Source organism: Neofelis nebulosa, chromosome 16, assembly GCF_028018385.1.
Source record: "Neofelis nebulosa isolate mNeoNeb1 chromosome 16, mNeoNeb1.pri, whole genome shotgun sequence".
Classification (NCBI taxonomy): domain Eukaryota; kingdom Metazoa; phylum Chordata; class Mammalia; order Carnivora; family Felidae; genus Neofelis; species Neofelis nebulosa.
In genome coordinates, this window is record NC_080797.1 from 26,095,348 (window position 1) to 26,110,659 (window position 15,312).

At 47.1% G+C, this 15,312-nt stretch overlaps 1 protein-coding gene across 2 annotated transcripts in view; it reads left to right on the forward strand.

The window, feature by feature from the left end:
• The first annotated feature begins 942 nt into the window (after positions 1-942).
• PRKCA (protein kinase C alpha) overlaps positions 943-15,312 on the forward strand; it is a 401,449-nt gene continuing 387,079 nt past the window's right edge. For both annotated transcript variants that reach the window (XR_009255428.1, XM_058705741.1), the window contains exons 1-2: positions 943-1,302; positions 4,302-4,333. Coding sequence is in view for 1 of the 2 variants with exons in the window: in XM_058705741.1 (XP_058561724.1) it covers positions 1,130-1,302; positions 4,302-4,333 (205 nt within the window). In the remaining variant the exon portion in view is untranslated. The remainder of the gene's footprint in view (positions 1,303-4,301; positions 4,334-15,312) is intronic.

Below are 15,312 nucleotides of genomic sequence, written 5' to 3' on the forward strand. Positions count from 1 at the left end.
TTGGTAATTTACAAGTGTTCTGGCTGCACTCTGCACCTGCCAGCATTGCAGTAATTAGCTTAGGATGCAAAACGCTTTCTAAATTAAGGTTCCGGACTTGTAGAATCAAGAAAGGCTGATAATCAACCTTGCAACTGTAGTACCCAACGAGCAACGGGATAAATAGGGATAAACAACCAGGACAAGTCCTTTAACCGTCCCGCGTGCACATTAGACGTCTATGCGAGATGCAGGTGAAACACAGCTCAACAGTTAGGGGCAGGTGGCAGGGTCAGTGTGCGAAGATTTGCAATCAAGCCCTTCCTCCTGCCCTATATAAGCAGCGTGGACGGCGCGGGCCGGGGCGTTTGGGGCCACCTACGGCTGGATGGACAGAAAGCCTCAACGCCGCGTCTCGGAAGGTGAGGAAGGGCGGGCGTCCGAGCGGGTTGGACCCAGAGACGGCGGCGGCGGGCGCTGCCTGGAGCCCGGTGCAGCGAGTCGGACGTCCCGCCGGGGCGAGAGGGGACCAGGAGCCGGGCGGGGAAGGATGAGCTGGCCGGGATGGGAGGAGAAAACCGAGGGAGCAGGAGGCAGAGCCGGAGGAGCGGAAGAAGAGGAGGCGGAGGAGGGCGAGAGGCAGGAGGGAAGGGAGGAAAGGAGAAAAGCGGCGGAGGAGAGCGGCCCGCCCTCCCGGCGTCCTCCTCCGCTCCCAAGTTCGGGCGGGCCCGGCCCAGGCCGCCGCCGCCGCCGCCCCCCCCCCCCCCCCCCCCCCCCGCCTTTCCCCCGGCTGCTCGCAAAACGCGGAGGCGCCGACTCCCCCGGGCGCTCGCGCTCGCGCTCGCGTCCGCCCCGCGCGCGCCCCCGCGGCCCTCGCGTCCCGGGCATGCGCAGTGGGCGGCGCCGCTCCGGGCCGCCCCTGCCGCCGAGAGTAGGAAGCGCGAGCGCCCGGCGCCGGGCTGTCAGTGAGCGTGGGGCCAGCGAACGAACGGCTCCGGCTCCCGCGCCCGCTCCGGCCCGACTCTTCCCCGGCCGCCGCCGCGCCGCGACCTCGGCCGCCGGCCCGCGTCCCCCGCCCGGGGTCGCCCGCCCCCGCCCCTCCCCGGCTGCTGCCGCTCCCCGGCGGAGGCAAGAGGTGGTTGGGGGGACCATGGCTGACGTTTTCCCGGCCAACGACTCCACGGCGTCTCAGGACGTGGCCAACCGCTTCGCCCGCAAAGGGGCGCTGAGGCAGAAGAACGTGCATGAGGTGAAGAACCACAAATTCATCGCCCGCTTCTTCAAGCAGCCCACCTTCTGCAGCCACTGCACCGACTTCATCTGGTAGGTGCGCGCGGGCCGGGGCGCACGGCCGGCCGCCCGGACCCCTTCTCGCGGCGCCCGGGGGCTGGGGACCGGTCCCCTTGTAGCCTGGGTCGCATCGCTCCGGGGACCCTGGCTCGCGGCCCCCCCCCCCGCCCCCACGGCCGGGCGCGCCCACTCCGGGGCTGACTCACTCGGGGAACTTGGAAAGCTGGCCGAGTTCGAACTCTCGCCCGGAACGGCGCGCGCGCTCCGGGGACGCTTTCGGGCAGGACTCCCGGGGAAGTCGCCGCCAGGTCACACACACCCCCCTGCCGCAGGAGGGGAGGCTGGCCCCGCGCCGCAGTGACACTGATCCCCTTCGCGGGTCCAGTGTCCTCCTCCTCCCATGTGCACCCGCCCTTGTGCACCGACAGAGGAGCTGCTGGTTGGGTGTGAGCGAAGGGGAGCGAAAGCGCCCGAAGGGCAGAGTTTTCTCGGAGAAACACGCCCGAAGTAACCGGGGAGCGGCGGCGACTGCGCCTCGCGGTCCAAGTTACGGGCGAGCCAGGCTGGGCGCATTCGGGGGTGTGTTTTGCTCCCCAGCGGGCTTGGACTGCGCTGCTAGCTTGGGTCCCTGCTTACTGTAGCTCGTATCCGCCGGGCATGGGAGACCGGACTTGTCCGGGTGAACCCGGGGTGGGGTGGGGGGGGGTTGGAGAGACCGCAAACTGCTGAAAGCTTGCAGTGGAGGAGGGGGGGCTAAAACCAGGCGAATGGCAGAAGGGCAGAGGGAGTCGTCTAAAACAGACCCTGTCAACACGAGATTAAACGTGCAGCCTGGTTGAGGAGGACCGAGGCCTTAATCAAGAACACTACCGTAAGGTGTCGGAGCTCAAGTAGAATTAGCAGTGAATGCAGGCATTAACTTGGGCCAGTGGTTTGGGGTTCCTGATAAACGGAAAGCCTTCAGGGGTCTCTGCACCCCGTGAGACCAGGTGAAAGCCGTACATGCCCTTCTCTGGTCACGGTTCTGGCTTTTACTGATTCTCAGAACGTGGGCGACCCCTTCTCCCACAGACCCCAACGTGTAGAAAGCTGGAACTTCAGGAATACCAGGTGTCCCAGTTTTTTTCCCCTTCAGATTGGCAGATACCTACCAGCCTTTTACTGTCAATTGACGAATGTGGCTAGGAAGCTCCCCAAGTCAGAACTAAGGCAAGGGTTCCTTAATTCCTGTCGACCTTAGGCTAGGGGCTGCACTCGGGTGACAGTGTCACAGCGCGCCTTGCCCCACTAACCTTTGCGTGACATACCTTGTTGGGGCCCTGGGCAGAACTGGTGGATGGCTATGTGAGAACTGGTGGATGGCTATGTGAATCCATCACACCTGGAGGCAGAGCACCTCAAGCATGGTGCTAATAAAACGCTTAATTTTGCCTCTGGATGGCATCTGAATTCACACGGCGGGGGGGGGGGGGGGGTGGGAAGTCATGAGTACCACGAATGTGCTCATAAGGTGCTTAATTTTTCCTTTATGGAGATTATCTGAATCCATCACACCTGGAGGAACTCGCCTCTAAGGGCACCACAGATGTGCTAAGGTGCTTAACTTTACCCTTATGGTTGGCTATCCGAATCTACCACACCTGGGGAAAATCCCCTCCAAGGGAGAGTTGGACAAGCCTAGTCCTAATAAGGTGCTTAGTTTTTTCCTTAGAAATCTCAATAGTTGCGTGAAAAGCACAGTTATCGTGTCTATGAATGATTACCACTGTGTAGTCAGCGTATGGAGCAGTTGTGTTCCAAGGAGAAGTTAGCCATATCTACAGTTCTCTAAAATAAGTTCTTAGAGCTTCAGGGCAAAGAAGATAGTGCATCTAGTTAAGGGGGGGTCCTGCAGCCTCCTATCCCATGCTCCATAAGAAGGGAACAGTAAGACTGCTGCCTGTCTGTGCCAGAAGTAGGTAAATTAGGAAAGACTCGTAACATACACACCCAGGCTCGCTAATGTCTTTCCACTCGCTGGTGCCCCAAAGGATGAGCCCCTGGTGAACTGCTGTGGCACTTCGGGTCACCAGGTGTAATGTGAAGTGGAAAATAAAGGTCTCCCTGTCAGCTTCCTCCCTGGCTAATTCACCTGACCGTAAACTACTCGGAAGGTCCTGGAAAATATTCACGAGGATTGTCTTGCAGTGGTTTTAACTTCAGTTATCTTTCATTGTTTCTGTAGGTCCTTAATTTACCGGCTTGTTTTAAATATTAAAACACTTCAAAAACCATAAAAGTTTGGGTTTATGGGGGGGGGGTGTGACTAAACATGAAGTGTCTTGTCAACTTAGGATGGCTATGTAAAGCAAAAGATTAGAACTTATCCTAGAGTTTTAGTGCAGTTCATTCTAGTTGTAACTGTGTTTATGGTTTAATGTGTCTGGCAGGGAGGCCAGAGTAAATTTTCTAAAGTAACCTACAAGAACAAAATAGCCTCTGTATTTGCTTTGAATCCTGTTGATTCTGCCCCCCCCCAAAAAAAAAAATTTCACGTGCAATTTTAATAAACATATTGTAAAACCGGTCTTAAATCAAAACAATGTTGAGTGGGTACTGTTTGGAAGTTTCTAGACCCCTATTCTATAATAAATCAAGCCACTTCTTTAGGGAGAGCAATGACTTTCATTTGGTCTTTAGGGACCAAATTAAAGTACTGCTTTCAAACATAGTCTTGTTGAACATCATGGCCAACTCCAAATACCCTAGCTGTCTGGTCTTGAAACTTCAGTATTAATAACAGTGTAAACTTAGAGAAGATTGTTGTACATTGAAAAAATTCAAGGAGCCTTTGGAAGCCATACAGAGGTTGTTTTTTTTTTTTTTTTCCCCCCGAAACCGAATTTATTCAGTACTCTGAGCATGTTTTCCTATAAAATCGTTGGTTCTCATGTATAAACCCTTAGTTCTGTGGAATACTGTTTCATAACTGGCTTAAACTATGGTATACAACACAAGATATGTTAAGATATTTTGTTGTTTCTGTTTTTCAGGGGGTTTGGGAAACAAGGCTTCCAGTGCCAAGGTAAGCTGTCACATTGAATTTTATTTTCAAGTACAACATGAAACCAGCATTCCGAATGGGAACAATATTTCCAGTCCTTTTTTTCTTTGTGATCCAAAAAAAAGGTGGTTTAGATATTTTCAAAACGAGGTCTCTAAATTGGGACTGTTTTAAGAAAAAATCAAACGGTATTGCCTAGTAATCTGCATATAGAGCTGCCTTTTTCTCATTGAAGAAAAAAACCTTCCTGTAACTTTATTTTTTGCCAAGAACATTCTTGTCAGAAACTGCTGTCTCTGTGTGGGTGTTGAGGAAAAGAAATGGAATCACTTTGTATTCATGTGGCTTTTCTGGTTCTTGGTTTTTGTTCTTTATTGCTCTTACCTATGCCTTAGGTTGGACTCCTTGTAACTAATTTTGGGCCATGTACCCTTCTAGTGAGTCTTCTTGTTTTTGGTTCCCGATTGTTGTCCAGAACAAAGTCAGCACGTTTAAAAGTTACCTCGATCAATCATAATGAGTTGCCATGCTAGGAGGCACGTTTTTCCTTTAGCGCGAATGCGACTGTATGTGTACTAACTATCTCTTGCATCTGGGGAGAAATCCATTTATTTCCACCTCGTATCTGTAGTTGGTTATCATGTGTGTTAGCTGTTCTATACACTGTGTTCTATTTAAAGTCAGTGCTTGGTAGCTTGTGAGGGCATTCTGGGCTCACAAGCCCACCTTCTGGCTCTCCTCACCATCTATATTATGTTTAGTTTTGGTTCCATTTCCCATCTGGGTGAAGGTTTATTAGGGTAAGGGGAAAGAGTATGTTGTAGACTGGAAAATATTATCCTAATGCTGTTTAATACTAAGCACTTTAGAGAGACTGTGTACTTCTTAGAACCCTAAAATTGTGCTAGTGAGTTGGTTTAGCTTTTAAAGTTCAAATTCATGAACTGGTTTCTTACACTTCCTAAATACGTCTTCAATGCAGCTATTTTATGGTATAGTTAACATTCTACCTTCACAAGTGCTTCCAACTCTGAATCAATCCCTGAGAGTTGGGAAATCAAGAGCTATTCCTTTATAGAGAAAGGTGTGTTACTGCCTCCTTGTAAAAGATGAAAGGAAGATGGGGCTCTTTACGTTTTCCAGTTGTGGACCTCAACTTTGTTAGGCAATGTTTGGGTGTAGGCTGGAAATGTGACTTAAGTTTTTTTTTTTTTTAAAAATAAATGTTTATTTTTGACAGATACAGAGCACAAGTGGGGAAGGGGCAGAGAGAAAGGGAGAGACAGAATCTAAAGCAGGCTCCAGGCTCTGAGCTGTCTGCACAGAGCCTGACATGGGGCTTGAACTCACAAACTGAGAGATTATGACCTGAGCTGAAGTTGGTTGCTTAACTGACTGAGCCACCCAGGCACCCCAAAATGAGATTTTTTTTTTTTTCTTGAACCTTCCTTTTAAAAAAAAAAAAAAAAAAGGCAAGTGTGGTTCTGGGCTAACTGATTTACATCTATTTTTTTGTAACATTTGGGTGGGAACCTATGGAAACATAAAAATACTTGTTGAAATGAAGGTTAGGTGTTAAACTGTGTTATTATATGTTAAGACTTCAGGATAAGCTGGGTCCCTTCTAGACCTGCTTGAGTCATTTTTGTTGAAATCAGAGTGGCAGTGTTAGGGGTGTAAGGGAGTCCTTCATGGTTGTTGTCCCCCCCTGCCCCAGACTACATTGAATTTTTTCTTTGGAGTGGATTAGATTCATGGTTTCATGTGAGCTTGACTTCCATAAAGTAAGAAGTGAAATTGTAGGCTCTTCTCTCTTCCCTCCCTCAGAGATAAGATATTCAGTCACTCTTGAAGAGCTCAAAATTGTATATCCTTCTCCAATATCCACCCACCACAGTAGGCAGTGGATATCCTTCCCTGTCAAAAATCTTCCTTATTCTATTTAGTGGTTGCATGTTGAGTGTATCAAACTTCTCCATTTCTGATGCTTTAAGTTCACACTTGTGAAATATTGTCAGTGATCTCCTTGGACACCATGGTATTTCTATAAAAGATCCCTAGAAGAATGTGTGTACATCTTAGGTCTTAATGAGTACAGCCATGTTCTCAGAAGGTTACAGTTTGCATTTCCAGTATTAAGTGTACCCCATTCCTTTCACTCTTACCAGTATAGGATAGGTCTGTTTGCTGACATTTTTGCTCTGGTAAGTGAAAAGTTTGAATTTTTATCTGGGTGAGGCTGCACATTTTTTTTCAGACTCGTTTTAGCCTCTGCATTCTGTGGATTGCCTTTACCTAGTACTTGAAATGTAGTGCTTACAAAGTAGACAAAATAGAGCAGCGAGTATGTGGTTGATGCGGTTCGTTGGGGAAGAATTAAACCACAGGTCTTATTTGGGTGAGTTTCTGTACTGCGTTTACAAACTGTAATTCACAAACCATTTCAAATACAACCTAATATGCTATCTGCTCGTTACATTTTATTTAGTATGTATGCTCAGCATTTGACTTCGAGTATGCATGTGCTAATCCATTATTCATAACTTCTGGATGTTTGCCCAGGACAATGCCTTTTAATTGCACAAATACAGTTCCCTAACACTTGGATTTTGGCACTCTCCTCAGAGGTAACATCTCATTTTAGAGTATACTCAATTTAGAATACGCTGTTTTTCTCTTAATGTTCTACCAACTTAAAATCTTGTGTTTGGTAGAGTCCTGGTCTTCAGGAGAAGAGCCCATCATCCCGTGCCTTTAGCAGCATACCCTCTCGAGATGGCAGTTGGAGTTGGAGACTTTTTGTATTGCTTATGTTTTCTCACCTGATGGAGGCAGCATCTTCTAGCTCTTAGTATATGGTCCATGACTTTGGTCAGTAGAATAGCTGTAGCTAAGTATACCTTCGAGAGGCGTATGTGCTCCAAATATCTCACCTGTTCATAAAGTAAGATAGCTTGAAATCTAAAATATCCTCTCCCTTGGTAAATGTTCAGAACTAGAAGACCGAAGCTGTGAGTGGTAGCCCTTTAAAACTGGGTTTCTAATCTATGCTATTAGAAAGCATTTTATAAGCACACGAAGACTTCTTTTCCCCCCTGCTTCTTCCCTTCCTGGAGATGCAGTCCAAATACAAACAGGACGTTTCTCCAAAGACTTCCTGGATTGTTGCCATTGGTGCTTCATGCCGTTGTTTAGATGGCAGTACAGGGGTACTGCTGAGAAGGTGGATCTTACCAGGGCTGGTAACCGAGGAGGATCCCACTGTGAACATTGATTGGCTGCCTGAAATCGTGAAAGCAAGGGCCATACACACTGGAGAACAAAGAAAAACACGGAACGTAGAGCGAGGAGCTGTGAGATAGTTAAGGTTCTTAGATGACCAGCTTGGTGCTCTGTAGATGCGTCCTTTCAAGGGTAATCTCAGAATTTGCCTTTCGATTTTTGTGAGGCTTAACTTCCTCTTGCTTGATGTGCTCCTTGCTGGTTTTTTCCTGTGAGGCTAGCAGAGAGCTGGTCCTTGCCCCCAATCTGTTCCCTCCCTCCAGGAGAGGGAGAAGGGTTTCTCTGGCCTGGTCATTGATGAGGTTGAGATTCAGACCTTGGAAGGTCTGTCTCCTGTTGCTAGTCTTGTGTACCAGCTGTGTCCGAGAGCTTCTGTCACGGAACAGCAGAGACCTTCACCATGCTGCTCAAATGTTGTCTTTTCTCTAGGGTAGTGGAGCCAGTGGTCTTACCCTTTCACTACTAGGAAAGGGAACAGGCCAACTGGACTACTAGACCTGACCCCCCCCCCCCCCCCAGCAAGACTGCTTACACTTCTCAAATTTCAGTGATACATTCTCTCCAAATGTGACCTGCTTATCAATGTGACAAACCGTTGTGAGCCTATTAAATCTCTTCCATCTCGGCATGTTTTTTTCTGCTTTTTCTGTTCAATGTCCCAGATCTTCAAAATGAACAACTACCCCAGGATCTTTGAAGAATCCCCTAAAGAGCATCAGATCCCCACCAGTCACCACGATCAACAGACTGTGGCTCTGAGTGATCAACACTGGATGTTTGCGGGGTCTGCTGGGAATGTGTGTGTGCTTGTGTGATACCTGTGTGCTGCTGTGCATCCATCTTGAATCTGGAGCCATTGCTCTAAGTGCCCCCCAAATACTGTACTTCTCCTGTGATTCTAACTGAAGCTGCTTTTCAGCAGTCAGGGGTTTAAAATCCATTTCCCTTAGGCTGTGGCCTTCAGTTTTGAAAGCCTGTTTTAGAATAGATCTTACCAGCTCACCTGAGTGGGATGGTGTTTCTTCTCTCTTGAAGATTGAAGGTTGATGGTGTGTTCTTATTTCTATGAAATGTTCTTTCTTTTGAGAGAGCATCCCAAGCAGGGTCAGAGCTCCCAGCCTAGAGCCCGATGTGGGGCTCGAGCCCATAAGCTGTGAGATCATGACCTGAGCCAAAGTCAGATGCTTAACCTACTGAGCCACCCAGGTGCCCCTGAAGGTTGATGTTTGAGGGAAGAAAGTCCCCCTGCCCTCCCTCTGTTGGCTGCATGAGAGAAGGAATTGGAGAAAACTGGGCCTGTTTAAGGGAGGATGACCTTTAACAGGGGATAAAGTTGGCAGCTTTGCAGAAAAGGATATCCGGTTCTTCCCGTGGCTTACAAGACGCTGGGAGCCACATGGTGTGGACACCAAGTGCTAGGAGGTGGAAGGGGGCTGGGGTCTGAGTTGGGCCGAATCACGAAGTTGACGGCCTTCAACAGATTTCCTTCCCATGTACTAGCTCATCTACATTAGTGATGACCCACTGATCTTCAAAGCTGACCCCACGATTTCCCATCTTTAAAACTGGGGTGTTGGCATTTTGGCACCCCATTTCTCGTTGGTTACTCTTCAGATGAGAAGCTGTGTTAACTGTAGGGGATCTCCTGGGGCCATCGAAACAATCCCAAAAAGACCGATCCGTGGAAGAGTATAATTTGAAATTCTGATGGTTTTGCCTTGAGGTCAGATCAAAGCCTTAGTTCATCTTCAAAAAGAATAAAATTGTCAGAAATACCTAAAACAGAACCATGGTGGAGGTGGGTGTTAGAATTGCCTTTCTTTCCAATGCTTCCCCCCCCCCCCCATAAAAATGCATTAATACTCATTAGAAGTAGGGATGCATGGATGCAATTGTTGGATATTCCCATTTGGTGCTGTATACTTGATAGGAAATGACTTCTGATTAATGGCTTCCTGAATTGCTACTTAGTGTGTTAAGTGAATGTGTTTAGTTTTACACTCCCCACCAGAATCTGATTCAGTAGTGTAGGGAGTGATGATCCGACTAAGCAGGAGAAACCCTAATGATTTTTTGCAGATGGACCTGACCTTGAAGTTTCCTCTTTAACTTTAATGATAGGATTTACTACCCTCTGAGTGTTTCACTCCTAGGCGACATTCTTCAAACTTAAGTTTTTAGGCACATTAATTCTTGTTCAGTTTTCCTTCCAGGTATTCAAACTAGTGTTCACTGTGGAGCTTTCCTATTAGGATGACGTCCAGCTCCTGAACGAGACACCTTAAGTTTCCTGGTTTCTTCTGACTCGTCTACGGATGGCTTGGCTTCTTTCCGTGCTTCAGTTACTGCAAATAAGTTGCAGTTTCCCAGAAAGGGTCCCGTTCAAATTTTTTTGCCCCGATACCCTGTCTCACCTGTGAATATTAGCCTGAAGTTTAGCTCTGACGTCTATTCTCCCTGCCTTTCTGGACACTCTCCCAGTCATGGGACCCTCCCCCTCTGTCGTTCGTCTCCTCTGCCAGCTTTGAGAGCAAGGACTGCTTGTTTCTGTCTCCTGTTTAATGCAGTGCCTGGCACTTGGTAGACACTATATAAATATTTGTTGGATGTATGGTTACACAAAAGACCTAAGATATGAATGTCCATAGCCAGAAGGATTGCAGTGACTTCTGCCTGCATACTTTTTTTAAAATCTCGTTTATAATTCAGTGATGTCAACTAGGATAGATCATTAGATGACTTCAGAAAAAGTAATTCTCTGAAGCTAAGCATACCTATTCAAAATAGGAAACAAAATGCTAATTTGTATCTGTTATAAGCAATGGTAAATTTAATAGCAAGCTACTTAATGTGCCTTTTATCTTCAGAGAAGTATCTAGACATCCATAACGAATACTGTTGCCACAAATTAAACAGCATACTATGGGCCACAGCAGGACGGGGGAGATGGCTTGGGTACAGGGTGAAAAGTTAAAACCAGCTCCAGTGCACGTGTTTGGTACAGTCATTTAAGTGTTTCATTTGAGAGTGCTAATCGCTGAAACCAGACCGTCATGCTTCAGAGGGAGTAGTAGCTCAACTTTATTGATTCTGATATTTTTAAACTGCGCGTACCTGAAATGTTTCTGTGCCTTGATGTGAGAAGGAACAGAGGAGTGTGGCAATGGGGGTGCCCAAGTGGAACTGTGAAAACCGACCGTTGCTTTAAAGACCTCCGTCAGTTGAAGGACAAACCGATGTTAAATGCTGAGAGATGCTGGAAGCTTAGGAGCTGTGACATTTTACATGATTGCATCCCCAGAGACCCCTCATGAAGCACAGGATAGGATCTCTTAGAAATGAGAGTGCTGAAGAACTACCAAGCTGGTGGGGGTGGAGCAGGGGGTTCAGATTCGAACAGTTGTGCGGAAAACCCTTTTCAGAGCCAACTGGAAACTTCTTTGGTACTTACAAAGCCTGGATTTATGTTAGAGGAAAGAATGAGGCCATTAAGGGAAACATTTCTTGGTGACAGAATTAAGGCTTCAGTATCCTGTCAGAATTTCCATGACCAAGCCCTTCATTTGAGATGTTTTCTACTAAACTGAAGTGTTATGGTGGACTTCAAGCTGAGGCATGGACGCTTCAGTATTGGTATGGTATTAACGGTCAAGTCGAGATGAAATGACTGTAGCTACATTAAAGCCCTCTATTAAATTATACAGAGGGGGAAGATGGCTTCTGGAAATAGATTTCTATCAAAAATGTAATGGAGGGGAATGATTGATGGTTAGCACAAGATCAGAATTAAGAGCAGGTTCACAAAGCAAGACTAGTCTGAGGGCAGTTCATCTTGAATGTGTTTACTTGTGGGTTTTTTTTTTTTTCCCCACCCCAGCAGTTACCCATCTTCAGTTGTAGCATTTTGGGGAATATGGGATCCATCTGTAGTCTCTGCAGTGATTTCAATTGGTAGTTAGGAAACAAAGGTGGAAATGCGGGACGTGAAATTGTCCAAGTTGTATTTAAACTTTATAAACTCGTATGAGGAATGGGGTAGGAGGAGAATCCAGTTAACAGCTACATTTTGAGCTGTGAATAATCACAATAGAGATTAATTACAATTGTGACTATTCAACTCCCATGTTTTCACCAACAGGATAATTGACACTCTTGACTTGCCTAGAATGTCTAGTAGTTCATGCACAGTAGTCTATACTGTAGACTTTCCTTAAAACTCACAGTCACCCATGAAGGGTTTGCTCTTAGACCTTGTTCCAAGCACTTATCAACACCGTGGATTCTCAAAATTTTGAAAAGGTAAGCAGTGTTCTCCTTTTATAGATGGGGAAAACCAGCACAGGTTTCTAAGCACAGGAAGCTTAGAACTTGTCCCAGGTCATAAAATTTGGAAAACAGTGGAGCTGGGCTTCAAACCCAGGCTGTCTGGGTCCACCCTCCCAGGCTGTGAACCTAAGTGTTGGGCTTCATAGTTTTTTTTTTTTTTTTTTTTTTTTTTTTTTTCTTCCAATTTTTAAGTTTATTTTGAGAACACACGCACAGTAGGGGTGGGGGAGAGGGAGGGAGGGATGAGAATGAATCCCAAGCAGGCTCCACACTGTCAGCACAGAACCCCCATGTGAGGCTCCAACTCGTGAACTGAGATTCTGACCTGAGCAGAAACCAGGAATCGGGTGCTCGACAGATTGAGCCACCGGGCACCCCCCCATGGTTCGTTCTGTTCGGTAGGCTTACACCACTACCTGGGCTATGGAGGTGTGAAAGAGGGAAGTCTTTCAACTCCGTAACACTTGCCATACTAGTCACAGTGGGAGATGATGCCAGATCTGTGCACCTGCTCTGTAGATCATGCCTGGCACTGGGGGGCATGGGACAGAGCGCTGGGCGTTGAGCAGAGAGGAATGCTAGACGAAGAGTCTTCATAATAGAAGTTTGAATGAGATAGGGGTGGTCGAAACGTCATGGGGGTGGGGAGATACTTCCTGGGCTCGTTAGGAAGGAGCTTTGGAGTTCGGCTTTGTAGGATACAGAGAATCTCCTTTGGGAGAGATGGAGGCTTTCTAAAGCGAGGAAAGACCTAGAGCAAAGTGGGAGGAGGCGGCGGTGAGAGGGAGCCGTATAATTGGGGAGCAGCATAGGCCAGGACGGAGGCCATACTACTAGGAATGTCGCAAACGTGCCTGTCCCCAACGGAAAAGCTGATTCGAGAAACCTACGTGTTTTCCTCCACATGCTGCTTCCATGGCAGCACTGTTTCATACCTTTTTACGTGGTGCTTTTTTTTCTCAGAAAATCGCAATTACAGGAGACTAAAGCATTGTGTCTTCATGTGAAAGAGATCTCGTGTTAGAGACGAGAAAATAACTTGCTTTAGGAAGTGCATGGCTTTGACCCTGTTCCAAGGGTCTCTGTTATGGAGCTGGTACTGTTAACTGCAGCATCCTGTTGGAAGCCCAGGCTGTTACAACATGGGAATTCCGTGACTAGAGATAATCCCCTGAGTTAGACTCGATGTGTTCATAACCTTAATAAGGAAAAGTAAAAAAGCACCTAATGAAAATCACTTTCTGTTTCCAGAACTGCACACTAAAGGTCAGAACTTCTGGTTTGTTGTTAGTGGTTATTCCCAATCCACGGTGCTAGACTTGGATGTTTATAATCCTGATTAGAAATGTGTTTAAAGGAAGGCAGAGGGGTGCTGCGGAGCTATGCATTTTGGGAGAGAGAGAGGACTTTCACGTGGGTTTCAGAGTTGCAGAATAAAAACTCAACGTAATCCTGGCACTATGCTGACCCTGGCTTATGACGTGCCAACACCCTATGGGGAACTGGCCTTGTTCCCACTATGTAGGAGCAGATGGGGGTCGGGGGCAGGGTGCGCGGGGAGGGGGGGAGGGGAGCGGGCGGGCAGCTTGTTCATGGTCAGGTGGCTTTGAGACCGACCAGGCGGATTCAGTAAATGTCTGTGATCTTTACTATCTGAAGCTATACAGCTAAGTAGCCAATCCCTTTTACTTTTCTCGTTCTGCTTTCCCTTAGATTATCTAATAAAGCATGATTTGTGGTGCTTTTTATTGTAATTAGGATAAAACTCCCATAGATTCAAGAAAGCTAGGCTCGGGCTTACAAAGGCTTTTAACTTCTGTTTGGATCGCTCTTGAAATTAAGAGGCAGTAAAGGAGCTTCATGTATTTTCCTTTTGAATTAATGCATGCAACTGTCATTTTGAAAATACAAGATGGGAGCTGACTCTAAAAATTCAAGATCCCACAACTTGATTCTTAACTGCTTACAATGTACGGAAGAGTTCAAATCCTAGTTATCTTCTATTCCATAAAGGTGCTTTTCTTTGCTGCAGTTGTAATCCTAAGCTTGTATGTGGATGTTTTAACACTTTGCCAGTGGAATACAAAAACACTGGTCCTGTTCTGAGTCCTTTGCCTGATTTTGAAATCTTAGTAGACCTCACTTTTTCACATGCCGAGTTGGAGCATTCAAGTGACTTTTGTTGAGTCTCACATTAGTTTCTTCAGTCTGAATGACTCCTTAATACGGAAAACCTTTTTGCAAAAGGTATGCTTGAGAGAGTTGAGGGGGGTAGGTGGGGGGAGAGGGAGACCGAGGCTCTGAAGAGGGCTCCCTGCTGATAGAGAGCCCGAAGCAGGGCTCAAACCCACAACTCGAGATCATGACCTGCGTTGAAGTCGAAGACTTAACCCATTGAGCCACCCAGGTGCTCCAATCCTCCTCCTCAAACTTTACCACCCCTTTAAAAATGAGGGTCGCCTGGGTGGCTCAATCAGTTAAGTGGCAGACTTTGGCCCAGGTCATGATCTCATGGTTCATGGGTTCAAGCCCTGCCTTGAGCTCTGTGCTGACAGCTCAGAGCCTGGAGCCTGCTTCAGATTGTGTCATCCACTCTGCCCCTTCCCTGCTCATGCTCGATCTCAAAAATATAAAAAAAGACACTAAACATTCCAGAAGCATCCAGGACCATTAGGTCTAAACTCCAGGTATCAGAGTTGAGCTGCATGGCCTCGATTTTCCCTTTTTGCTCAATGGCACCATCAAGCACCATAGCACCTGCTGGGATTGAGTGGAGTCTGTGCTCCTATGATGCAAATCAACATGCAAAATCACATTTTATAAAGATTAATTATTGGGTGGGAGCTGGAGTAGTTGGCATGATTAAGACCGGCCATCGTTAAGGTGCCTGGGTGGCTCAGTCGGTTGAGTGTCTGACTTCAGCTCGGGTCATCTCACAGTTTGAGTTGGAGCCCCGTGTCGGGCTCTGTGTGGACAAGCTCAGAGCCTGGAGCCTACATCGGATCATGTGTCTCCCCCTCTCTCTGCCCTTCCCTGCTTGTGTTCTGCCTCTCGCACTTTGAGGGGGTGGGGGGAAGACTGGCCATCATTGTCCTTGCCTAAGGCGAATCTAATAAAACCCAGTAGAAGGATAAGATAAAGTGAAGGTGCTGGGGAGCAGAGGATAACACCCCGGATGAGGCTCTGGGTTTATTAAACTCTTGGTATCCTACCTCCCGTTATATTAATGGTTTTCATGACTTCACAAATGCAGGAAAAACTGTTCACGATAGTAACTGATAAGATTGTGAACAAGGTGCTTTTGGCTGACTCTCTTATCAGTGCAGAATTAATGAAGGCCTAAGTTTTATCTCCAAACTTGGAAATGCATGGTCAGCTTCTGGCCCTTGTTT